Below are 25,434 nucleotides of genomic sequence, written 5' to 3'. Positions count from 1 at the left end.
CCTTTGTTGTAGGTTTTCGAGAAGAGACTAGACGTATCCATCTAGGATGGCTTAAGGGTTTGAACTAGATCAGTGCTTCCCAAAGTCTGACAGATTGCATACCGCTACTTTAAAATGATACAACCTTAAGTACCACCAGCAGATTTTTGTTATATGAAGTAATTCTAATAAATCTGTTAACACATACAACTGACAGGTTGTCTGCGCATCACTGGTGGTACCTGTACCACAGATTGGGAACTGCTGAACTAGATTCTTGAGGGTTTTTTTCTAAACCTATGGGTGCCTACACATGTACCTGGTGGGGATGGGTGCGTTTTCCCAGAGAGCTGCTCTAATTAAAACGCTGCAGTGTCGCATGTGTTAAGCCCTTGCACATTTAAAAATGGTTTCAGGATGCTTTAAAGCTCATTTGATGAGCTTTAGTTAAACTATTCCAGTGTCCATTTTTGCACTGGTGGGGGCTTATGCACATGATGCTGCAGTAATGCTAGAGCATTCTAATTAGAATGCAGAGCAGACTTAATTAATCCCTGCCACACAGTTAATCAAGTCTGCTCCAACGTGTTCTAATTAGAACACGTTGGAGCAGGTGTATTGGTACCTTGTGATTCTAATGAGAGGATTCCCAGCATACTTTAGAAACCAATACATCAGTTACACAAACAATCATTGTATCTACTGTTGAAATACAGATAATCTAATAACACTTCGCTACTGTATGCACCAGTTTGACGAATAGAACAATACCACTCAATTAAAAACTCATGTGTAGCTTAATATAGGCAGAAGGGAGCTCCATATACTCAAAATTGGTATTTGGCCTCTACAGCCACTTTCTATAGGATAAGATTCACATGCTTGTTAGCAACTAGATGTGGTCTTAATATGCATTTTCACATCTTTGGTACTTCAGTGCTTTCCAGCGTTATGTAGAAACATTGGTTCAGTATTAATTGGGCAATAGAAATGCTGTTGATTAAAGATGTGGTAGTCCTTCCAACCCCAAAATGTACCTGTTGAGGCTTATTAAAATACAGCCAGGGTCAGTTTCATTTGACTGAGCCAACTGGAACGTCTTGAAAGTTCTGAGTGTTAGTGATCGAGCCTAGACGTTTTTGAAATAGCTGCTATGGGTAAATTTTTCAAAACCACCTAAGTCCATTTGCAGAAGTGACTTTGGCTGGTAAGCAACAAATCACTTTTGAGAACAGGAATGAACTTTTAGAAGTTCTGCCCTATATTATTAAAGTAAATACCAAACATCTTCATGTTTTTTGTAAATAGGTATTTACAAGTTATACCATTAACCAGTCTGAATGCAATTTCATGATATATTTTATAACATACAATAACTAATATGGCAGAGCAGCTACTATGATGCATCAAGTTGGTTTCACTTAATACACAAGATTGCATGGAATTTCAGCAAAATTAGATGCCTCAAAATATCAAATGAGAACTGAAGGATTCTGCACTTGTCTTATGATCTCTCACCTTTACTGTTTTACTATAAAGAAGAAAGTAAAATCCGCTAGGTTAAAACAACCTCAAATGTCTGCCTTAGAACTTGGAATAATAGCACCCCTTCCCTGGGGTGCTGCCGTCTCAGAACTGTGTGTGTTTTGCACCATATGATAACATATGCTCTACACTATTTCAGCACAAAGGGCAGGTTTTAAAACTATTAATCTGAGGTTTCAATTTTACCTCTTAGTAGTTCAGTCATTAAAAAAATGAGAGATAAAATAGCATCTACTTATTTATCCCTTCAGTTAAATTAGTCTAATCATTTTCTTATATATTTTTTTGAAATTGTATACTATATGTAAATAGATTTTAATTTTTACTTATGTGAAATAATTGTACAGGTATTGGAAAACTTCCAGTTTCCAGGAATTCTAACATTTTTGCCAGAGAAGAAAATGCAGGAATACAAACATGGGCATATTATTCTGTCACTGCACCTCAATCCTCACAGGAAAAGCCCAGCTTTTTAAAGGGTGAAAGCAAGTTCAGCCTTTGTGCTAAATCAATTTTGGGTTTTACCCCAAGTAAGGACTACCACCATGCCAAATTATTTAGGACATACACTACAAGATAATGTTAACTGAGCTAAAACCACAGCCACCACACATTCTTTTTACTTGGATCAGTTTAGATCCTAAAAGCTGCAAATGCTCCAGTCTTCCTGACAACCTCTGCTCTCTAATCCAATTGCTGCCATGACCAGAAGTTGCTAACAATTGGAGAGGAGCATGCAATGCATTTCCAGATTTCTGTTTTAATTGGAGAGCTACAGAAACTTAAGTTACAAAACAAGAGCTGGCTCAGTGAGTAAACAGCTGCATCTCTCTCCCTTCTACTCTGCTTGAAAGATAGAAACAGGTAAAGTAAGCCAGCAAAGTTCAGATGTTTCAACTCTAATGGACACTAGCAAGGAACAGAAGTAACAGGCTACTAGGTGTCTGCTTAGATTCACAGTGACCCAAACTTTCTTTTTTGGCCTCATTGCTATTAGAAGGGCAATGGCTGTAGGATGCTGCTTAGTTATCTACTTGGAGACTTTCTGGAATTCCAGTGAAACTGACCTCTTAAGCAAGAGGATTATCATATCAGGCTGAACTGAATTTTGCTAAATGATATTGTTGTTATTGATTTGTTTTATTTCAGTTGGTTAAAAATTAATGGTTTTAAAAAATACGCGCTAAATAATAGCTTGAGCAAAGAAGTAGGTAATCCCTGAGGCAGTAATCAGATATCTTCAGTCTGGTGTAGGTATCGGTAGGTATAGGTGCAAACACTTATCCCTACCATACATGTGCCTCTTAGCAGATGTACATACAGACAGACAGTAGTTGTAAAATTATTCAGCCTCTACAAATATGGTTCTGGTGTTTTACTGACCATCTGTTACAGTGAGCTCCACAGGCTGGCTACATTATGTGCAAAACCCTTTTTTTAGTAAAATAAATGTGCTTACTCCATCTACATTAAATACCCTTAATCATACAGCCATTCTCTGTCAGTGTCTCACCATGTGTTTTGACAACCTGAATCTGTCCGGCTGGATGTTTTCCATATCCACAATCAAACCTAGTTCTAGTCTGGGTTGATTGATTTGACTGGTTGATATTACAGAACAAGCTTCAGGGGAGGAATAAAACTAGAACGGCATAAGGTGAAAATGGAGAGGAGAGGAGAGAGATGCATGTTCTGTCATGGGTGTTGCTCAGGATGGGTTAGATTAGGGTATGCCTCTGCAAGCAAGTTACTGCAAGGTAAATCATGTTGGCTACTCTATAGTACCCTCAGTGGAAGCAGAGTAAGGTGTCTCATTTACAACAAGATAAGAGAGAATGCATGTAAGAGCTGCTGTAGAGCTGCAGGCACTGGAACTAAAGAGCCTACTTTACTTGTAATAACTTGCTTTTGTAACTGTGACGGTGATTGGAGCACCTATTACTTTAAGAGGAGAGAAGAAGCCGGCAGGTGATGATGGAATCTAATTAATGTCACATGATTGGAAGGGGGTTGGGTTTGAGCTATATAAGCCCAGATCCTGCAATGATCAGGTAGTCTACCTCTAAGTACCATTGAGAGAGGAATGCCTGGCAGCAGGGCTCATGAGAGAACAGCTGAGCTAGGTAAGCAGCACAGGCCTTGGAATAGACAGGTCTAGGGAATGGGCCAAGGGCCGTGGGGCCCAGCACCCGAGAAGGGCAAGGCAGGCCTTGGAACAGATAGGTCTGAGGACAGAGGCAGTGGCTTGGGAAGGCTGGTGATGACTAACAACTGGTGGTTGTGGAAGGGACTGAGAGAGAGGTATGGAGGTTGTAACTGGCCAAGAGAGAGAGAAAAAGAGGGGTCAGAGGGCCTGGGGCCCAGCAGAAGAGAGCCTGAGCTCACGGATGGGGGAGTGGAGCCAGAGTGAGAAAAGCTAGTAAGAATAGTGAGCCTGGGGCCCAGAGAGACAGCTTGAGCCCAGGAAGGACTACGTACTTGGGAAAATATCTGGTGGCTGGTGAAGACCAGGAGAGTCTAGTGCCGAGGAGGAACTAAGGAATGTCAAAAGAAGCTGTGGTGCCTGGGGACCTATCGGAGGGCAGTCTTCTGAAATCTGCACCTCCAAGGAGATACTAACCTCATATTCTTAAATGGGTATGGTAGACTATGTGGCAAACATAGGCCCTGTTTTGGAATGCTCATGTGATGGACTTGCAGGTGGCACCTTGGCCCAGAAGTTTTGTAAAGTTCAAAAATGATTGGTGGGGAGGATTTCTTTTTCCCTGCTAATCAGGCCCCTGGAAAAGGGGAAGGCTTGCGCCCTCACCCAGCAGCCAGGTAGAGAAACTGGACCTGAGTGAAGACTCCCTTCTCATGTCCCCTGATTGGCCTGCCGGCCACCTGAAGGGGGGATAAAGGGGCAGCACACCTGGCTTAGGGAGAGAGATCAGCAAGGGATGAGAAGGGCACAGAAGAGCTGGTGAGAGCTGACCAGCAGGGCTGGAGCAGTTGCCCCTGAAGGAGCCCCAGTGTGCAGAGCAGTGCACAGCAAAATGCCCAGGGGCAGCTCCCTTCCGTGTGCAGGCAGTACACGGAATCCCTCAGCCTTGGGGCTGCAGGGGGTGACTTACTAATGTATGACAACCATCAGGCTGTACAGATGGCCAGAGGAGGCTCCCGGAAGGACAAATGCCTGAGTGGCAGCAAGTATCTCAGCCTTTGATAGCGTAGTGGTGGAATCCTTGCCTGCCACACTGGAGACTCAGGATCAAGGCCTGGTTAAAGCAAGTGTGGGGTGAGTTGTCAGAAAGAAGGGGTATCACTGGGGAGGCAGGCTCCTCATTTCTATACCCCCTCCCCTCCAGCTCCTTCAGAGTACTTGCATCTTGTACTTTTGTTAACCCTTTCTCTCTGTTAACCTGCACTTTGTATTCTGTTAACCTACCTCTTGTTGATTTGAACGGGTATACTTAACCATTGCTGAGTTCTCCTTGCTCTGGATACCTGGGTATACTCTATACCCCCTTGACATCTATGTTATGTCGCATCCTTGTCCTCTCCCAAATTAAAGGGTATATGGTTAAGCTCTAATTGGTGTCCTGGCTCTACTTCATGGGGAATAGGAGTAGAGCTGGGCTCCTCAGGCAACTACTCCTCCCACAGTGCCCCACACCCACTCTGATCCCTTCAGTAAGGGGGGGGGGTACATCACCAGGTACACCTGGATTACACTCATTTTAGTTTCTAGAAAGATAAAATTAAAACTTGTTGGTAATTAATGGATAATTTGGGGGCTTGTAGTAGTCAAGGAATCACTGATTAAGTCCCCTTTGTTTGGGACTCTGCCAGGTCCATAGAGCCATCCCCAAAGTCTTCCTTCTAGTCACCACTAAGCTAATCATAAGGCACAGGAGTGTGAAAATTGAAGAACATTTCAATAAAAGAGAGGATTTTTTTTATAAGCATCTGTTTTGACAAAATCAGTACCTCAGTTATTGCTGTAACATAGAAATAAAATTCTAATCCATACAGACCTCACAATTAAAATGCCTCAAATATTATGGTGAGGCCTTGGTAAGGCCGCAGCTGGAGTACTGCGTCCAGTTTTGGGCTCCACAATTCAAAAAGGATATGGAGAAGCTTGAGAGAGTCCAGAGAAGAGCCACACGCATGATCAGAGGTCAGGGAAGCAGACCCTACGATGACAGGCTGAGAGCCATGGGGCTCTTTAGCCTGGAAAAGCGCAGGCTCAGGGGTGATCTGATGGCCACCTATAAATTTATCAGGGGTGACCACAAGTATCTGGGGGAACGTTTGTTCACCAGAGCGCCCCTAGGGATGACGACTAGGTCGAACGGTCATAAACTACTACAAGACCATTTCAGGCTGGACATAAGAATTTCTTTACTGTCTGAGTCCCCAAGGTCTGGAACAGCTTGCCACCGGAGGTGGTTCAAGCGCCTACATTGAACACCTTCAAGAGCAAACTGGGTGCTTATCTTGCTGGGATCCTATGACCCCGGCTGACTTCCTGCCCTTTGGGCAGGGGGCTGGACTTGATGATCTTCCGAAGTCCCTTCCAGCCCTAATGTCTATGAAATCTATGAAATTACCCAGCCCCAGCCCTGGTAAAATCTGTGGGCAAGGAAGGAGCCCCCCAGGGGGCACTTGCCTGCCTGTACACTAATGCCAGGAGCTTGGGGAATAAGCAGGAGGAGCTCATCCTCCTGCTCAGTGCAAACAATTGTCATAGGGATCACGGAGACCTGGTGGGACTCCACCCATGACTGGACCACAGGGATAGATGGCTATACCCTGTACAGGAGGGATCGTGTAGAGAAAAGGCAGGGGTGCAGCTCTATGTTAAGGAAAGCTACGCGTCCCTGCAAGCTGATATTGGCGACCAGGGTGGACGGCTGGAGACCCTCTGGGTTAAAATCCGTGGGGAACACGGCACAGGGGACACAATGGTGGGAGTCTATTACAGACCTCCCACCCAAAGTCCTGAGCTAGACCAGGAGTTTGCCCAGGAACTGGCTGAGGCAGCTTGCTCCAGGACCATGGTTGTCATGGGTGACTTCAATTACCCAGACATCTCATGGGAGGATCGCTCAGCAAAATCTGAGCGGTCGCAGAGCTTCCTCTCATGCGTGGATGACCTCTACCTGACTCAAGAAGTCTGTGGGCCAACGAGAGGCAAAGCGCTGCTCGACCTGGTGCTGGCTACTGGGGATGACCTAGTTGGCGACCTAGTGATTGATAGGAAGCTGGGTGACAGCGACCACGAGCTGATCACCTTCACCATCCGCCGAAAAGCTGGCAAGTCAGTCAGCAACACGGAAGTCCTTGACTTCAGGAAAGCCGACTTTGACAAGCTCAGGAGGCTTGTCAGTGAGGCCCTAAGGGACTGTGACCACAGGGAGAGGGGAGTTCAAGAAGAGTGGTTGCTTCTCAAGGGAGCGATCCTCAATGCACAAACTAAGTCTATTCCGTCTCGGAGGAAAGGCAGCAAGAGGGCACAGCAGCCCCCCTGGCTCTCCAGGGACCTAGCAGACCTCCTGAGGCTAAAAAGAAAGGCCTACAAAGGATGGAGGATGGGAGTCACCTCCAAGGAGGATTATTCTGCACTGGTCTGGTCCTGTAGGGAGCAGACCAGGAAAGCCAAGGCTGCAACTGAACTCCAGCTAGCTTTGAGCATCAAGGACAATAAAAAGTCCTTTTTCAGATATGTGGGGAGCCAGAGGAAAAGCAGGGGCAACGTTGGACCCCTGCTGAACCAGATGGGGCAACTGACAACTGACGCCTAGGAAAAAGCCTATTAAATAGGTACTTTGCGTCGGTCTTTCATCAGCCCCATGGGACGCCCATGCCCGCTACTGGGCCGGGAAGTCCGGGTGAGGGTGATCCCCTGCCCTCCATTAATGCTGACTTCGTGAAGGAACATCTTGAGAAGCTGGATACCTTCAAGTCAGCCGGCCCTGACAATCTTCACCCCAGGGTACTCAAGGAGCTGGCGAGCATCATAGCCCAGCCTCTAGTGCGGATCTTTGAAAACTCTTGGCACTCTGGTGTAGTGCCCGAAGACTGGAAGAAGGCCAATGTGGTGCCTATCTTCAAGAAAGGGAGGAAAGTGGATCTGGCTAACTATAGGCCCATCAGCCTGACTTCTATCCCGGGGAAGATCTTAGAAAAGTTTATTAAGGAGGCTATCCTTAATGGACTGGCCGACGCCAACATCTTAAGGGATAACCAGCATGGGTTTGTTGCAGGTAGGTCTTGCTTGACCAATCTCATTTCCTTCTACGACCAGGTGACCTATCACCTGGACAAGGGAGAAGAGATTGATGTCATATATCTTGACTTCAAAAAAGCCTTCGATCTGGTGTCCCATGATCGTCTCTTGGAGAAACTGGCCAATTGTGGCCTTGGGTCCTCCACGATCCACTGGCTGGAAAATTGGCTCCGGGGTCGGACCCAGAGGGTAGTAATTGATGGAAGTCACTCATCATGGTGTCCTGTGACCAGTGGGGTCCCCCAGGGCTCTGTCCTTGGACCCATACTGTTCAACATCTTCATTAATGATGTGGACACTGGAGTCAGAAGCGGACTGGCCAAGTTCGCTGATGACCAAACTTTGGGGCAAAGCATCCACACCAGAAGACAGGCGGATGATCCAGGCTGACCAGGACAGGCTCAGCAAGTGGGCGGATGAGAATCTGATGGTGTTCAACGCCGATAAATGCAAGGTTCTCCACCTTGGGGAAAAAAAACCAGCTGCATCCTTATAGGCTCAGTAGTGCTGTGTTGGCTAGTACTATGGAAGAAAGAGACTTGGGGGTCATCATTGACCACAAGATGAACATGAGCCTGCAGTGCGATGCTGCGGCTAGTAAAGCGACCAAAACGCTGGCTTGCATCCCTAGATGCTTCTCAAGCAAATCCCGGGACGTCATTCTCCTCCTGTACTCGGCCTTAGTGAGGCCGCAGCTGGAGTACTGCGTCCAGTTTTGGGCTCCACAATTCAAAAAGGATGTGGAGAAGCTTGAGAGAGTCCAGAGAAGAGCCACGCGCATGATCAGAGGTCAGGGAAGCAGACCCTACGATGACAGGCTGAGAGCCCTGGGGCTCTTTAGCCTGGAAAAGCGCAGGCTCAGGGGTGATCTGATGGCAACCTACAAGTTTATCAGGGGTGACCACCAGTATCTGGGGGAACGTTTGTTCACAAAAGCGCCCCAAGGGATGACGAGGTCAAATGGTCACAAACTACTACAAGATCGTTTCAGGCTGGACATAAGGAAGAATTTCTTTACTGTCCGAGCCCCCAAGGTCTGGAACAGCCTGCCACCGGAGGTTGTTCAAGCGCCTTCATTGAACACCTTCAAGATGAAACTGGATGCTTATCTTGCTGGGATCCTATGACCCCAGCTGACTTCCTGCCCTTTGGGCGGGGGGCTGGACTCAATGATCTTCCAAGGTCCCTTCCAGCCCTAATGTCTATGAAATTATTACTTCTCTTTTTTTGCTCCTTTTCATATTAGGCAGCAATTGGCTACCTTCAGATGAACATTTATTTGTGGCTTGTGTAGGATACCAACAATCATGTACAGTTAAGCCAGTAAGAGCGGTACTGCAAAACAGATGTGGACAGCCCACATCACCATGGGCTAGGAAGTCTGCAAGAAAAACCCAGCAGAAAAGGGAAAATATTTTCTTGCTTTTAAATCTTTGGCAAAGCAGCACAGACTTCAAATGGCTGGTTTCTTGAGCAGCCCTGAGGCTTTGTGGCAATATGCTCTAGTATCAGACAAGCCAACTGGAGTCCTGATATGAAATTATTCCCTCACTGGGGTAGAACATAGAAACAGTATCAGGAAGTTAAGATAGCCCTCAACAAATATGACAGGTTATATCTAAACTAAGCTTTAAAGAGACTTCTTCAGTTGTCAGATAAAAAGCTGGTAAATACACGGCGGTTAGAAGGGAAAAGGAGAAGTCGGGAGTAAAAGTGAGTGTGAAGAGGGAATAGTATTATAAAAGGGAATCCACAAGGTTGCTCCTGAACCAGCTGGAAAAAACTATGGGATAATAGGGTCTCCTCCCTGACTCCCAGTTGTCACAAAAATAGAATCAATCATAAAGTAAGTGAATATTGACACTTATTTTAGATTCCAAAATTTCATCTGGTGGCTGAGTGTTTGTTTTTTCTTCTGGTCCTTATATTTTATTCTATTAGCAATCCAAAATTCACATCTGACTTGCTGCATGGCCCTATTTACTGTCAGCTGATTGCTGAGGCAGTGAAAGCTGTATACAGGCACTCCTTACATAACATCATCCCAGTTAATGTTGTTTTGTCATTATGTTGCCGATCTGTTAGAGAACTTACTTGTTTAAAGCCGCGTGGTGTTCAGTTATAATGTTGTTTGGCCTCCACCTGCTAGTAGGTAACTACTGTGACATAATCGGATGTGCTTAACATTAAGTGAAGCAACATCACATTTTTCAAGAACATTAAGCAAGGAGTTAGCTGTATTTTAGCCAAGGCTATATAAGATATTTTACCACTACCGCATAGTATCACAGGCAGTATCTTATTCTCTGGAATTCATAATGAACCCTAGCTACTTATATAAAGATGCTTTCTCTTCAACTCTTGCTGCTGCTTTCAGCTGTGGAAGAAAGCAGCTATTAAAAGCTCTCCTCTTCCTCCCCTGAGATTAAAATAAAAATGTCCTTACAGCTAATTTCAGTACAAGGGAATTTTAGTTGGGCAGTTTGACCCTTACCAGCAGAGGTCACTGTAGCAGTGAAACAGCAAATACCAACTCTATGGCATGCTTTTTTTCAAATGTTTAAGAAGCTGTTCATTGTAGCTACACTCATATATTGACCAGCATCTGCAATGCTTATATTCCAATACCTGGACAAATTGCCTAGCAATTCAGCAAATCACAACAGCAGTTTGGAGCTTCTAAATAAATTATTACTAATTTGAGGTTATTAAAATCCACCATATTAAATTATGAATGCAACACAAAGCCTGAAGTCAGGATTACCCTGCCCAGAAACCACTATCAATTAAAGTAAAATAAACAATATGTTTCTAAATTCATTTCACCAGTAATTGCATCCATTTTATTAAACATTTGTTACAAAAGTGCCTACAACATCCAATCAAAACTTAGGCTTCACTGTACTATGTGCTCTACAAACATAAAAGTGATGCAGTCATTGCTTAAACTCTATAAGTGACTAGGGCTTGAGGGGAATAGTTTCACTCGTGTGTGTGTGTGTGTGTGTGTGTGTGTTGGTGCATACATGTATGCAATCTGCACACCTTTTTGTGCATACTTTCCATGAATCCTGCCAGTGGCTCAATTGTTTATGAAAGTAAATTCTGAAGTTAATTTCAGTATTTTCTGCAAACATCCTTTCACGCCCATTTAATGCATTACTGACAAAATCACAGCTAGGACATAGCTGAAATGCGATGTTCACAATTGGCTCAAAATTAAAATTGGGGGAGGACAATGATCAAGTAAAGAAACATTAACATATATGTTTTCCATATATAGGAAGCTTGGATTAATCAAGGCCAAGTTGCAACTGGAGAATGCTAAAAAAGCAAAATGTTGTGACATTCAGCAGTTGGATGTCCTCATAAACTTCAGTTATTATTTTGGTGGCTGCTTAATACATAATAAAAGGCAAGATTCCACTCTTGCCTAAAGAAAATGCCACAAACCACTTGCCTCTTTAAAACATTGCATAAGCAATGTTTACCATATTAGGCAACAAAGAATCTTTTAACTGATCAGATGGAAGCCAGTGGGACAAATAACAGAGGCACACACCAAAAATTACAGCTTTGATGGGTTGGAATTGGTCAGTAGTAGAGGTGCACTGATGCATTGGTCCAATATTGGATCGGCACTGATACAAAGAAAATTGATTGTATTGGAAATCAGCCTGATGTGGCCAATAATTCAGCCAATAAGTGCCCGTGCACGTGTGCATCTGCAGCACAACATGTAGATGGTGAGGAGCACAGCCTGACATCTTGGAGAACTGTGCAGCTGGGAAGTCTGTTGTGGAAGAGGAGGGGGGAGGGAAGTGGCATGGCAGGGGTTGATCACCCTCCCCCTGCAGTGAGTGAGGGAGTGGGGCAGGGGCTGGGCCAGGCACAGCCCAGCTGGGGTGGGGTTCAGGAGCCACAGCTTTGAAGTGGGGTTGGCTGCCACCACTGTGCACACCCTGGGGGGCATGGGGTGTGACCTTGCATCTGTGGGGGGGGGCTGTAGGCTGGGGCTGTGCTGGGGTCTTCCCGGTGCATGGGGGCTGCAGGGCCTCACTTGGGGCTGTAATTCCAGCACGTGGGGGCTGCGTTCAGGGTGGGTGGTGGCAGTGCTGGGAGGGGGGCTACAAGGCAGGGCTGCAGCCATGCTGTAGCTCTTTCGCAGTGCTGGCACAGCCCCAAGCGCAGCCCCCATGCACCAGGAACAGCCCCAGTCCACAGTTGCAGCCCACCCTGCCCTGCCCACGCAGATCCAGGGGCACAGCCCGCCCCCACCTCCCCCCAGTGTCCTGGGGTGTGTGCAATGACGGGAGCTGCCCTCCTGCCCCGCACTTCCTGAATGAGCTGTGGCTCTGTCCTGAGCCCCACTCTGCCCAGCTGGGCAGTGCCAACTGCTGCCCCACTCCCTCCCTCACTGTGGGGGCCTTGATCTGCCCCCCAACATCCCTTCCCTCGCTCCTCCCCTTCCACCACCACAGACTTGCCAGCTGCATGCAGCTGTTTTGGAAATAAGATCAGTATCAGGCGATATGTCTCCTTAAAAATCAACTATCTATCAGCCCCCAAAATCTCTATTGGTGCACCCCTAGTCACTAGTGATACTTTAAAAACTGAATTAAAAAAAAACAAACCTTGGGATAGTGTTCTATTTAAGGAACTGCTTTGTGGTTTCAATTAAGGGGTTTTTTTTTCCTAGAATTTCTGAATACCAAAGGAATCCTGAATCACTGCAATGTTCAGCTACCTAAACAAGAATCCTAAAGTTTCACAGGGAGGTTCAGTCTGATCTTAAGTTTTAGCTCATGTAGGTAAGTTTTTCAGTAGTGGATCTGTAAAGGTGTACATACTGTAGATGTATGTTGTGCTTTATAGCTGAAAGGGGAATAAGCTTTGTGAAAAATTAGTGTCTGGCAGCCTATTGTATATGCACAAACTCAATTTAAAATACTTAGACCACACAACATTAGTATCAAATCCAACTTGAGGGATCCAGTTCCTCTTCATAGTGGGAAGCAAGTGCCTGCATTTTAAGTTTAGCAATTACCACAATAAAGCCAGGTTTTTCTTCCTGAGAACTAGCTGCCCTTGGCAGTAATTTTCCCAAATCTATTTAGCAGTTTCTTTTTTCCATTAAAAACAACCTATGTTGCTTTCTAGAGCTGTTGATGTCTGTTTCTTGCAAAACAGCAACAGTGATGCATAAATACTCATAAGGGTCTTGTATTTAACAAGGTACTTAAGTACAGACCTACTGGTCCCAGTTAAAATCAAGACTGTTGGCTTGAGTATTATCCAAGTTCTGCACAAGAGTACATCTGTCAAAAAATGTTATTTAGAGATTAGAATGTCTAAGGACCTGTGTAGTTCTACCTAGACTAGTGATTTGCAACCTGTTTAGATGCACAAACACCCCTTGGAAAATACCAGCTCTTAATTTTTACTCATCATTTTTCTGTAGTTAAAAAAAGAAAAGAAAAGAGTAATTATTTTGCAAGGAACTCAGAAAATCCACGACAATTCAGGATGTTTTTAGCACTGTGAATTCCCATTTGAAACCTCTGGGTTTGTCTTGGGAATCATCTCTAAACAACAAACAGTGCTAACATTGCATAGCACCTTGCACCATCCTTGAAAGGATCCCAAGACATCCCAGGGTACCATGGCTGACTGAGAATCACTGACTTTATAAAATAGTGTGAGAATGAGCAAAAGTACCATATTTACTCAAATATAAAATGAACCCCTAGTAATTATATTCTATGCAAAAGTATACATTTGTTACGGTTTTCCAGGTATAGAATCTAATTATTATTTGCCTTACATTTGTTCCCTTCCCACTGCACCTCAGCAGGGAATATAAATCTAGGGGATCAGGCAGCCCTCTGCCCCCTCCTCTTCCAACTTCTCCTTGTAGCCCCTTTCTCCCATCCTTACTCGCAGATCCTGTTTTCCCTGAGCACAAGAAGCCAGGAGTAAATATGAACGCACCTGTAGTAATTTGCATTTAGTACCCACAGACTTAATTCATCCAGAATTGATGTATACTGCCTTTTTTTTTAAAACCACTACATATTTTAGGACAAGTACACCATAAACACACATTTAAGTAGCACTTTTACACCTGCTTATATATAGTACTAAGTTGGGTTTTTTTAACTTCATGTCAAGGGCCAAATCAGTTCTGAATTCTGTTGGGTGAAGCCCAATAGTCAAGTTCCAAATTTCAACTGACTTAGAGCTCAGTCATTCAAGTTTGTATGGCTTTACCACTGGGCAAGTATCCTCCCTCCCAGACCCAGCAGTCTCGGGCTTCAGATACCTTCCATGGATTTGGGGGCTATCCTACATGCAAGCCCCAAGCCTGGAGGCTTTGGGGTTCAGATGCTCTTTAGTTTTGCTCCTTGCCAGAAGGCTGAGGAGCAAGCCAGGGGTGGAATGTAAATGCAGTCCCCCATTGCCACAAAATTGTCCAATTCAGTTTCCCCAAATGTGGGAAACTCACAGGGGTCATCCTGCCCAAAGTGTAAGGGCCAGGCCTCACCTTGGGAAAACCACCTTCATGATCGTGCAATCTTCTCTGCTAGGTATATTACTCCAAAGCCAAAAAGTTCATGATTTACCATATAGTTCATTGGGCTGTGTCCCAAAAGAGTCAGCAGCACTTCAGGCCATGGTGACTCGACAGCTCAGCCTGTGTATGTGCTCCATATACCTTCCACAAAGGATCCAGGTGCTAATTAGCACCCCACTCATGACTGGAACTAGGTGTTCTTTTCATGAGTCCTGGGATCCTCCAAAAATTCATATGCAGATATGTCACAGGGCAACCTGGTCCAGTTCCACCTTATGGAGGGTGGGGCTACACTAATATGTGACGGGCTGAGAGAGTGTGGCACCCATGCCGAGGGGGGCAGTGGGAGCATAGAGCTCTGGCGGTCAGGTGTGGGTGTGAGGGATTGTGACAGGGTGTGGAGACCTCCCAAAACACCCCCCCCCCCCTCCATGGCACAGCCCTTGCCGGCAACAGCTGGAGCACCAGCAGGCGCTTGTGCCCCACACAGGTGCTGGCTCCCAGTGACGTGCAGCTTCAGCAGGCACTGCGCATGGGGGTGAAGAGCGATGCCTGGCTGGGCTGCCTCTTGGGGGTGCTCTGTGTGGTGCATGTACAGCTTTTGCACTCACACGGCACTGGGGGAAGCAATAGGCTGGAAGGTGGGCAGACAGAAGTTACAGAAAACACTCTGTTTTGAAATGTTTTCATCTGACCCCTCAAGCAATGAGGGTTCAGATTTTCATCTGATTGGCCATTTTTTAAACTGTCTGCAGCCATGCACTTGTTTGGTCATGGCTATGGACCGACTTCTGGCCAGATCTGACAAAAATTGTCACTTCTGTCTGCGCCCTTGAAGCTTCAATTCCTGTAGTCAGTCTTTAAAGTACCATAAAAAAAATTGACAACTTGAAGTGCTATATAGATTAATCAGTTGTGATAAGATCCATATACTTTCCTATATAAGTTATTTGCTTCTCCCTATGCTATATGTTGACCTCACATTTTCATTGACTTCATTTAGTGTTTTAAAAAAATTGCATATCTTTCTTTGAGAACTGCAAAATAAAATTAATTTACAAAGTGTACTGTACTTAGGTTTCTTTCTCCTTTCTTTGACCCAGTCTATACTAGAAAAATGTGCCAGTTTAAATATTTCAAGTGGATTTACTTCTTTAAATAGATTTACTTAAATTGGTATGAAACACAAAGTACTACACACTTAAATTGCATTGCCTTATTTGAGTTGATAGCACCTTAACTTTGGTATATCTTAATTAGGGGCTTGTCTGGGTTAAAATCTGATTGAATTTAAAACCATACTTAAGTAAAGAGGTACATTTTTAGTATAGGCAAAGACCTTCCCTCTAAGTCCTGCACTGCTTTTAAGACCAAAGTGCAAGCCAGCTACAAGAACTTGAACTCTGATTTGTTCATTCATAATTTTCTAACATTCTGTTTAAAGGTAGCATTTTCCTCTTCTCTTTAATATAAAGGATGCCCCTAACATATGTGCGGGCCGGGAGCGGTCCGAGGCTTTTGGGGGTGCGTGGCGGGCTGTGGCCAGCAGCCCTGGCACGTGGGTCGGGGAATTCAGCACGGCGGACTAGAATTAGGCACGGACGCGTAAGGGTTGATTAAATATTATTTTTCTTACACCGTAGATGGTCGCGGTGTAGGCAGGAAAACTTGCTTGCATTGCAATTACAGATAGAAAAGAAGAAGAGCAGACAAGAGTTCTAACCGTGAACTCTGGTCCAAGGCCGGCTGAGAGCTCTAGAACCGCGAGCCTGTCAAATCAACTGGACGAAATAACCCAAGCAGAGCTCTGGATACCACGATGAGAGTCTGAAAGGTGACTCTCCACGAAAGCGTGCAGGGAAGGGTACGTCAAGGGATCAGGCGGCAACGGGGAGAGGCTAGAGATTGATCAGGCCCCTGTATCCTTCTTAAGGCACACACTGGGTTCATTAAGCTCCACAGCGCGCTTAGAGTTTTTCACGAGATGTGAAGTCCTCCTTCTCCTCCTCCAACTTGGGCAGAAACTGCTCAAGCCTCTTATACGGCTAGCAAGCCAATTGCTAGCTGCCATGTGGGAATAATTTAGAAACAGCCAATAGTGGGACACAAATTTGCATGCGAATGTTGGGAACTCCTTTGCACCAGGGTTTTCTCTATGCAACTGAGAATTGCACCATGCAAAGAAAGCTCCATGTGGCGGGAAATAATTCTGCAGTGCCGAAGCACACACAAAATCATACCCTTTGGGTCATGACAACATACTGTAGTTTGTTTAAGTTAAGAACAAGAGAACTTAAAAACATTTTCTTTTCTACCATGGCAGGCACAGGCTTATGCTTCTGTTTTATGCAACTGATGCTAAAAAGAAAGTCCAAAATAATTATGGTCCATTTTTTCCATTACCACACACTTGCTATATGTAAAGTGTCTGTAGCTCCATGCTTTACAAAGAATACCTTTGTTATGGCAGAACAATTCTATTTGATAGAATAGAGCAGTAAGAAGACAGAATCTCTGCCAAACTTTTAAAATTGCCTACATAAAATGCAACAGCCTGGATGAAGTGTTAAACATGCTTTATTTATCACAAACACATGTGAACTTTATTTCTTTTTCTGCACATTATGCAATGTTAGAATATCTTTTAATACTATACAGGGTGGTACTGCAGTCAGCAGGATAAAAACACTAGGCTGGGCACTTAGAGTTCTACTTTTGATGCAACTACTGGTTTGCTGTGTGATCTTAGGTAAGTCATTACATTTGCCTGTGCCCCAATTTTCTCATTGGTAAAATTGGGTGATGGCCCCTCCTTTGTAAAGTGCTTTGAGACATACAAATGAAATATGCTCTATAAAAGCTAGGTATTATTGTATCTTTTATACTTAAGGAAAAATGAATCATATATTGCAGTTTGCCCAAAACTTTTGATTAGAGGCAATGTTGCTGCTCATGCCATACTATTCTATGAAGAAATTATTTAATTTAAGAGGAAAAAATGTAAGGAGAGATTAAATTCAAACAGTAGTTTATAAATATAGATGATTATTGCAGGGCACTAACGTGTGCCTGCTTCTTCAAGAACAGAGTCAGCTTAGCTAGGGAGGCCCGAGAACTATGCAGGGCTCCAAAGCTGCAGGTTGCCTTGGCAGTAAGCTAATCACGGCATTAGCTGTCACCTGCTGGTCAGCTGACCGGAAGGAAGCAGGACCCTGGGCATATAAGCCCCAGGGCTGGGGCTGGCAGGAGGTTAGTTCTTGGTCAGCAGCCAGGGGGAAGGAGCTGTTGCAGAAACACAACTCAGAGCTGCTTGGTTACCTATTTGGCTGCCGGTAAGACTAAAGGGCTCTAGAAGCTCCTAAAGTATCTGGAGCTAGGAGGCGCACATTGTTGAGAGAGAATCTAGCCTCCTTAAAGGGGCAGGGTATGACCTGCAAGGTGATTGTTGTTGTTATGCCAGGGGCTTGTATTAATGTTGTTATTTGGATCCGCTGGACCGGACTGAGGCTGTTGGGGGAGAGGAGACCTTGTTGGGGGGCACAATACAGTGTCGACAGCCCAGTGTGCCAGAGAGGGTGCGCAGACGGGCCGAGGGCCCAGTGACGACAGGAGGCCGAGCTAGATCAAAGCCTCAGAAGTACAATGTTTGAATACTACCTATGAGGCATGGGGTGGGGTAAAGGGGTGGTTTTGGAGCCACGCATCTAGCCTGTAAGGCTTAGTGTCTCAAGAGGCACCGACTTTGAGTGAGACCCAGTAAGGGGTCCAACATCAGCAGGATCTAATGGGGTTCAACAGGACTGTGACCACACAGACTTGTGGGCAGCCTCCCAACTTATTATTTCAACCAACAAGACATGACAGGTGAGATAAGGTGCCCGCAGGGCAGAGCACGCACGGTCATGGAGCCCTAGGGTCATCACAACCATCCCTGGGGACCCCACGCCGTGACAATGATGTCCATACTCTCTGGGATGACCATTTTTATAGCCCTCAGAATTGCATCCTGGAAGTCACAGATTAAATTATTCTGGTGCTAACAGCACTGGGAGTGTGCATGATTTGTCTCTTCTTTTTTTAATTGTTTTGTGTCCAGGCAGAATTGATGAAATAACTAAAATAATGTAAAGAGCTGTTGCAACAGAAAAAACATACAAGAGGCTTTACAAAATCCTGCTTCAAACATTATTTAAGAAAATAAACATGTTCTTCATTCAGAAATCTCAAACCCATACCTGTCTCTATCCTCAAGGATATGTTTGTCCATGTTAGTGGCCTCACCAAACAAAAGAAAGAGGGCGCTCACACTGGAGATGTTATACAGGATTCAAAGAAACCTTCCTTATTTAATATAGTTCTCCACATTAAATATTCTTTTGAATTGGAGCCTAAATGCATACTAAAGCTTTAAGGTTGATAACAGTCCTAACAATTAGATATCTTTTTGAATTGGAGCTTTAGAGCAGTGGGTTTAGAGTAAGGTTTGCAGTGTCAGGCCAGATAAACTGGACTTAGGTCTGAGATGGGCTGGTGCTTCTGACCTGGTTTCTACCACTTCCACCACTTCTCCCAGCCACGACTGGCTACGCAACCACACGGCATGGGTAAAGCCTCTCCCCCTCCCCCCACATTGTACAATGGGAGAGGAAGGCAGTGTGGCTGTTGCCCACACTGATTGCTAGGCAAGAGGGACAAATGGCAGCAGTGGTCAGAAACTCCATAGGTCTGATCTAAAAGCTGTATAGGCTAGATTCAGCTTGCAGGCCGTATGTTGCTGACCCTTGCTTTACAGTTTATCAGCTGGGTTGGGGCTGTACTCGGCCTTCCTGAGGCTGCAGCTGGAGTATGTATCCAATTCTGGGCACAGCTGGCATACTGCATCCAATTCTGGTGAGACCGCAGCTGGAGCAGACTCCCTCCAGAGGTAGTACAGACCTGGAATAGACTTCCTCCAGAGGTGGTGCAGGCACCTACTATGGACTCATTCAAGAAGCGTTTGGATACTTATCTTGCTGAGATCCTTTTGCATGACCCAATGATTGTGTGTGCGCTTCGGCACTGCAGAATTATTTCCCGCCACATGGAGCTTTCTTTGCACAGTGCAATTCTCAGCTGCAGAGAGAAAACCCTGGTGCAAAGGAGTTCCCGCCACCCGTATGTGAATTTGTTTCCCACTATTGGCTGTTTCTAAATTATTCCCATGTGGCGGCTAGTGATTGGCTTGCTAATTGTATAAGAGGTTTGAGCAGTTTCCGCCCAAGTTGTAGAGGACTCCACAACCATCTCGTGGGGACTCTGAGCACACGGCAGAGTAATAGAAACTTTGCGTCTCAGAGGAGTTCGGCGGCCTGATCAACCACCAACCTCTTCCCGTCTCATTCGTTAAATTTTTAAGACGTATCTACGGTTTTGCACGCTCGTCAAGGGTATCCAGAGCTCTGTCAAGTTTGTTTTTGCGGAGCCTAGCAAACTCCGTGCCTGTATCTTCGGTGGAGCCTAGCAAACTCCACTTGTGTTTGTCTGTAACTGCAACTCAAGAAAGTTTTTCCTGCCTGCACCGTGACCACCTACGGTGTAAGTTAAAACAATCTTTAATTAACCGCTATGAGTCCGTGCCTAATTCTAGTCTGTCATGCAAAAGTACCCGCCCTACCATTGCGGGCTCTCGGCCACAGCCCGCCGCGCACCCCCAAAAGCCTCGGACCGCTCCCAGCCCGCACACCTTTGACCCCAGCTGACTTCCTACCCCTGGCGCGAGGGGCTGGACTTGATGATCTTTAAGGTCCCTTCATCTATGAGGTCCCTTCGTCTATAATGTCTATGAAATCTATGAAGAAGAGATCACATTTTCTTTTGGAACTCAGTTCTCTCACTAAAAGTCTTGTTGGCTTGATCCTTTACATTATGTAGGAGCATTACTGTGCTCTTGCCCTTTATTAGATCCCCAGATAGTCTGTGGTGCCATTCTGGGATTAAAGAGATTTTTTAGTTTCATTATCATAGAATCATGGGGTTATGAAGGACTTCAAGAGCCATCTAAGCAGTCTTCCCCCATTATTTGTCCATAGGATTACTTAACTCTGAAAACTTAAATTTTCATAACTAAGTATAACCCACCCCTCCAGCTATGTAACACAGTAAATTTGAATCATGCAGAGTCACTAAAGTGTCAATGACAGCTCTAGAAAACAAATATATGCTATTTTTATTAATATTTTTCTTAGCAGTTCTACCTTTCCTTGCATATATGCAGATTTATGTGTAAAAATGCTTATACAGTGCACTTTCTCTTTTAGAATTAGGAAACTAAGTGCATAGGATAAGATCCCGAGTATATCCAAAAGACTGCCTTTTCCTACCTGATAGAAATCACCAGCTTGACGCACATATCCAGCTACCTCCTTATCTTGGGGATGGATCTTCCATACAAGTCTTTCAGCATTTTTGTAGTCTTCCACTTTGCTCCATAGCACAGTAGGCAGAAAGTGCTCTGTTAATGGAGCTGCTACTATAATGTCCAGCTGTCCACTGTATAGCAATACCTGGGAAAAGACAAAGGAGACGGCACAGAATATTTGAGAAGCTTTAAAGTTCAAGTAACAAAGTTTAGATCTTCAGTATTCCCAATTCTGTGCATTTGAAAGTAACAGAGCTTGGTGATTTACACTAGAGGGTCTATCAGTCCAGAATCTCAAACATGCAAAGAATATTTAAAGCATCTTTGTTCCCAGGACCAAAACCAGTGTTGTGCATCCTAGAGGTACAGTGCAGACTTTCAGTTTTTCTAGTTTGTAAGATCAAGAGCCAATGCCAACATTTTATTTTTCATTCTATGGCCAAACTAGCATCAAAAGACACAAGAAATCCAGTTATTGCAAGTTTACCATTACTTTCCCTGTAAACTCCCGTTAGCTTCCATGAGGAGATCAAAGCAAAAGCTCAGTTCCTTAAGAAATCATGCTACTAGCATGTTTTCTTGGGGGTGAGGGTTCGTTATGACTCATGTAAGCGATAAGTCCTTTTTTCTATTTTTATGACTAATTCTCAGTGCAAAAATTCAGGTATAAGTAAACCAGTCTTTCTAATGCAGCCACAGGTTAAACAAAATATTAAGCTATTCTCACTCAATAGTTGCAGAAGTGTAACAGCCAGGACTCCAGTAAAAATCTTACCAACCATCATTACTCATGTCTGTGGAAGCAACAAAGTAGCAAGGATTACTTTGACTTAGATGTATATAGGCAAAAAAGATACAGGATAAAGGTGGGAGCACCAATATCCACAAAGAAACTTATGATGTAGGCCACTGGGTCTCTTCCAACACTCTCCCTCATGTAAGGAAGTATAGGAGAGAGGGTGAGGTTGTTTATTTTTGACTTGTGAATGGGCCGGAGTAAAGAAATGATTGAATCCTCAAATTAAGCATGCAAGTTACTTTAGAAACATAAGGAAGTATCTTATCACATTAAAAAAAAAGTTCTCCACTCCCGTCAAAGGTTATATACAAATCCCATACTTAAGAAGTACTCATATTTTGTATCAAAATAAAGATCCAGAAAGTAAGGATAAGGATAAAAGTCATTACTGGTAAGGGTCATACTGGTAAGGATAAAAGTCAGGATAGAGACTTAAGTATCTCTAGAATATGAACACATGTCCTTTATGCTATTTTAAAATGTGAGTTATTAAACATTCTAAGGAGACTAAAAACCTCCTAAAAGACTCATCCAGGCTAGTTCAGTTAAATAATTGCATTGTTTAAATGAAGGAGCTATGCTAAAAAGCCTCAGAAAAGAAATCTGCAGCTGTTATAGTCAACAGTATGGGAGCAATTATATCTGTGTTATGCTCTAGTGTACAGGCTAGAATACAGAACAGTATTATACAGTCACGATTGTGCTTTTGTAACTCGTAAGACTTTTCCTGGAATTTTTTTTAAACACTTAAGTCTCCTAAGTCTAAACTGTCATTAAGCACTGCTGTTGCTTGTTACTATAAAGTCAGTTACTGGGTCAGATGCATTTATTACAAGTTATAAAAATTTTACCACCTGCAGAGATAATCCAGCAAATAGATTCCAATGTAATCCTAAAACTAACTACAAATCACTCTCTAGAATGACATTTCTCAATATATCATCATCCTGGTCAAGAATTACTGTTCATAAGAAATAATCTGACACATCAGAATTATCACTCCTGTATTCTCAGAAAGGAACATTACATATAATATTTTTTCCAAGAAAATGCACAGTGCATCTTCAATATCCTTGTGGAAAACAGAGCTGTGGGCATGCATCCTAGGTTATAAAGTAATACAGTATATGATGGACCAATTAAATTCAGCAAATAATAAGCACTCTTCTCTATCATAAATGCTATTTTATTAATAGGCAGTCAAAGCTTATATTTTAATTGCTGTATCATCTGTTTACCATGCTTTACATTTTCAGAAAGTCATTTTCTTTCTTCTGTTTTTCCCTTATTTATAGGAATGTGTGTCATTGATTATTATTTCTGCCAGTATTTTGGTCCCTATTGTACAAACATGCCTTAGGCTACATATTTAGGTATAGTACTGAACCTCAGAAACTCAATCAGCTTCCCAAGTAACAACCATTAAAATGTCTTCTGAATGTCTTGAGATATGCCAGATCCAACATTATGGCCAGGCCCCGTGTCAGCCATACAACACTTCTTGTATCCGCAACCATCTATGGCAAACAGCCCCTATTGAGGAAGTCAGCTTGCCTCTTCATACAGCTTTGAGAGTCCATTAGTGCAATTCATGTGCAGACCAGCTCTGAGGCAGGTTGGCAACAAGACAGATTCTAAGTAATGATGCTTGTATTAAAGATATTCTGTCTTCCACACTTAGCAGAAATAACGTTTGATTGAATACATATATAAATGCACTCTGACTGATGCCAGGTATTTAATTTTAAATAAATTTAAGAGTTGGCTAACTGAAACAAGACAGATTTATTCCAGACTTTCATGGTAGAAACCAGAAAAGAGAGTTATCCTTTCTTTACAAAGGAAAAATGTTAGGACTTGCTCTTGGGGAGTTTTTTCCCAAAAATGTTGTGAGGGGGAGAGCTAGCATTTGTCCCTATCCCAGGAGAATGAGCAGTAACATGGCCTCATAACTGCTGAGGATCTAGTGTCACAAGATTTGTGGGGGGGGTTTCTTCCTCCTCTGCTTAAAAAAAAAAAAAAATTGTTCCCTAGCCTCCAGGGATGCAGAGTAATGTTTATGCAAAACTAAAGGCACAGACTTCAAGAGGCATACAACAAGAATGCAAATTGTTTTTATGTTTTTGCTTGTTTTAAGAAAGTCTCCTAATTTCCAAGCTAAATTTCCTGATATTTGGGATCTACCTCATGATTTCCAAATGATCAATGGCACATGTGAGATGGCCTCAGGGAGACAAAGGAGGCTAGAACTATCAAGTTCTGTATTAACTTTGCACAGGGTTCTCCATAAAGAGACTGGGGAAAAGGAAAACTTTGCCAGGACATTATTTATTTACTTTTAATATAAGCTTGATGGGAAAATAAAATTTGTGGTTTGAAGGATTTGTTATCTCAGCATTTCAGACAGTTCTCTAACTACACTTGTGCATTTCAGACCATTCTCTAGCTACAATATTGGGTATACAGTTAAGTTTTCCATTTGGATTCATTAAATAATGTACCTATAATAAAAAAGCAAACCTTTGGGGTCACAGAAAAATTGCAGAAAATGTAACCTGTACTTTAGAGGAGATCAGTCTGTATATGAAACAAATGTGCAGCAGAAAGTTTAAACTTGAGACTTACTAGAATAAACAAACAGCTCTGGAGACTGACCACAAGACATGTTTCGTCTCCATTCTAAATGTGGTTAACAATAGAAAATTGTTACTTTCTCCCAGATCTAATTTTTGACCTGAGAAAACAGGTAAATGATAATACCATGAAAATAAGTCACATCTTCCTAAATATTCCTACTTACATAATTACACAAACAGATTAAAGTTGTTTCAGACCCCCCCTGTTTTAAAAGGGAGAGAAAGTTGTATTTGGCAATCTTATTTCTTCTGCATTTTTAATTAGTTACATTATTGTAACTGTGTCCACTTACAGGACATAGTACTTTGCAGACAAGCTAATGCTCCTTTCCCAAAGATCTAGTGACCTTAATCTCTAATATTTTGTGGTTTCCTGTTTGAGGAAGTGATTGAACAGCAGCCTAAGTTGTTTAAGGCTGCAGAGTAACCACAGTTGGCCGCTCTCTATCTCCATTTTGAACACTGACTAAATGTGACACACTGATTCACTGACTAAAACACCCCAAGAGCTGGTAAGATAATGAAACGTCGGTAAGGAAGTGCTGGATATTTCTTCATTTTCCTGCCTGTGTTTCTAGATAATTTGGAAAAAGCTTATGGCCATTCTAAAATAGTCATTTTGGCTTTGTGCAGTTTGCTGCATTATGGTTTTTTGCCTTCATGCAATTCATAGTGCAAACAGGCTTTCCAGAAATCTTCCCTTAGTTTATTAAAGCTAAACTAGATACCAAGAGTATGATTCACATCTTGAAAGCTAATGTGAAGTGCAGTAAAGACAAAATGTGTTTAGAGGAGTTGGATTTTAAATCTAGTGTTTTGGCTGATTAGACAGAAATACAAAAACAATGCCATTTACTGTATGTATCTTTTATTTGCTCAGGCAATAGCTGTGCTGAAGTTGAAGCAGATGCACAGTGCACTAAGTTATGATATCCAGGAGACCTCAATCATTATAATATATACTGACTATGTTGCTGTAGGAAATTACTGCTAAATTCACTTAGTCACTTGCAATGCTTTTTGCTTACAGGAGTATTGTGTTTTGTTTTATGATATATTAAAAATAGTAAGAAGAGCCCAAAGAGGTGAGCAGTCTCATAGATTCAAGACTTTTCTGTATGTGCATATCAGATTAAAGTACAGAATTGTAAATGCTTTCTTTAGGTTCTTAAACAGTAATGTTGCAATATACAGTCCTAAGGAGAACTGATGTTGTATGTTTTGAGACAT

General features: G+C 43.3%; 1 protein-coding gene and 1 non-coding gene across 2 annotated transcripts in view; both read right to left on the bottom strand.

The window, feature by feature from the left end:
• Window positions 1-25,434, bottom strand: part of CPVL (carboxypeptidase vitellogenic like) — a 114,361-nt gene that overhangs the window by 13,500 nt on the left and 75,427 nt on the right. Inside the window, 1 exon segment of the mRNA XM_059729359.1 lies at window positions 20,719-20,914. Within this exon segment, the coding sequence (XP_059585342.1) occupies window positions 20,719-20,914 (196 nt within the window).
• On the bottom strand, window positions 14,227-14,393 carry LOC132251088 (U1 spliceosomal RNA). Its single transcript, XR_009462888.1, has one exon. It is a non-coding gene; the product is annotated as a U1 spliceosomal RNA (small nuclear RNA).

Source organism: Alligator mississippiensis, chromosome 5 (genome assembly GCF_030867095.1).
Source record: "Alligator mississippiensis isolate rAllMis1 chromosome 5, rAllMis1, whole genome shotgun sequence".
NCBI lineage: Eukaryota > Metazoa > Chordata > Crocodylia > Alligatoridae > Alligator > Alligator mississippiensis.
This window is presented reverse-complemented; position numbering and strand designations above follow the sequence as displayed.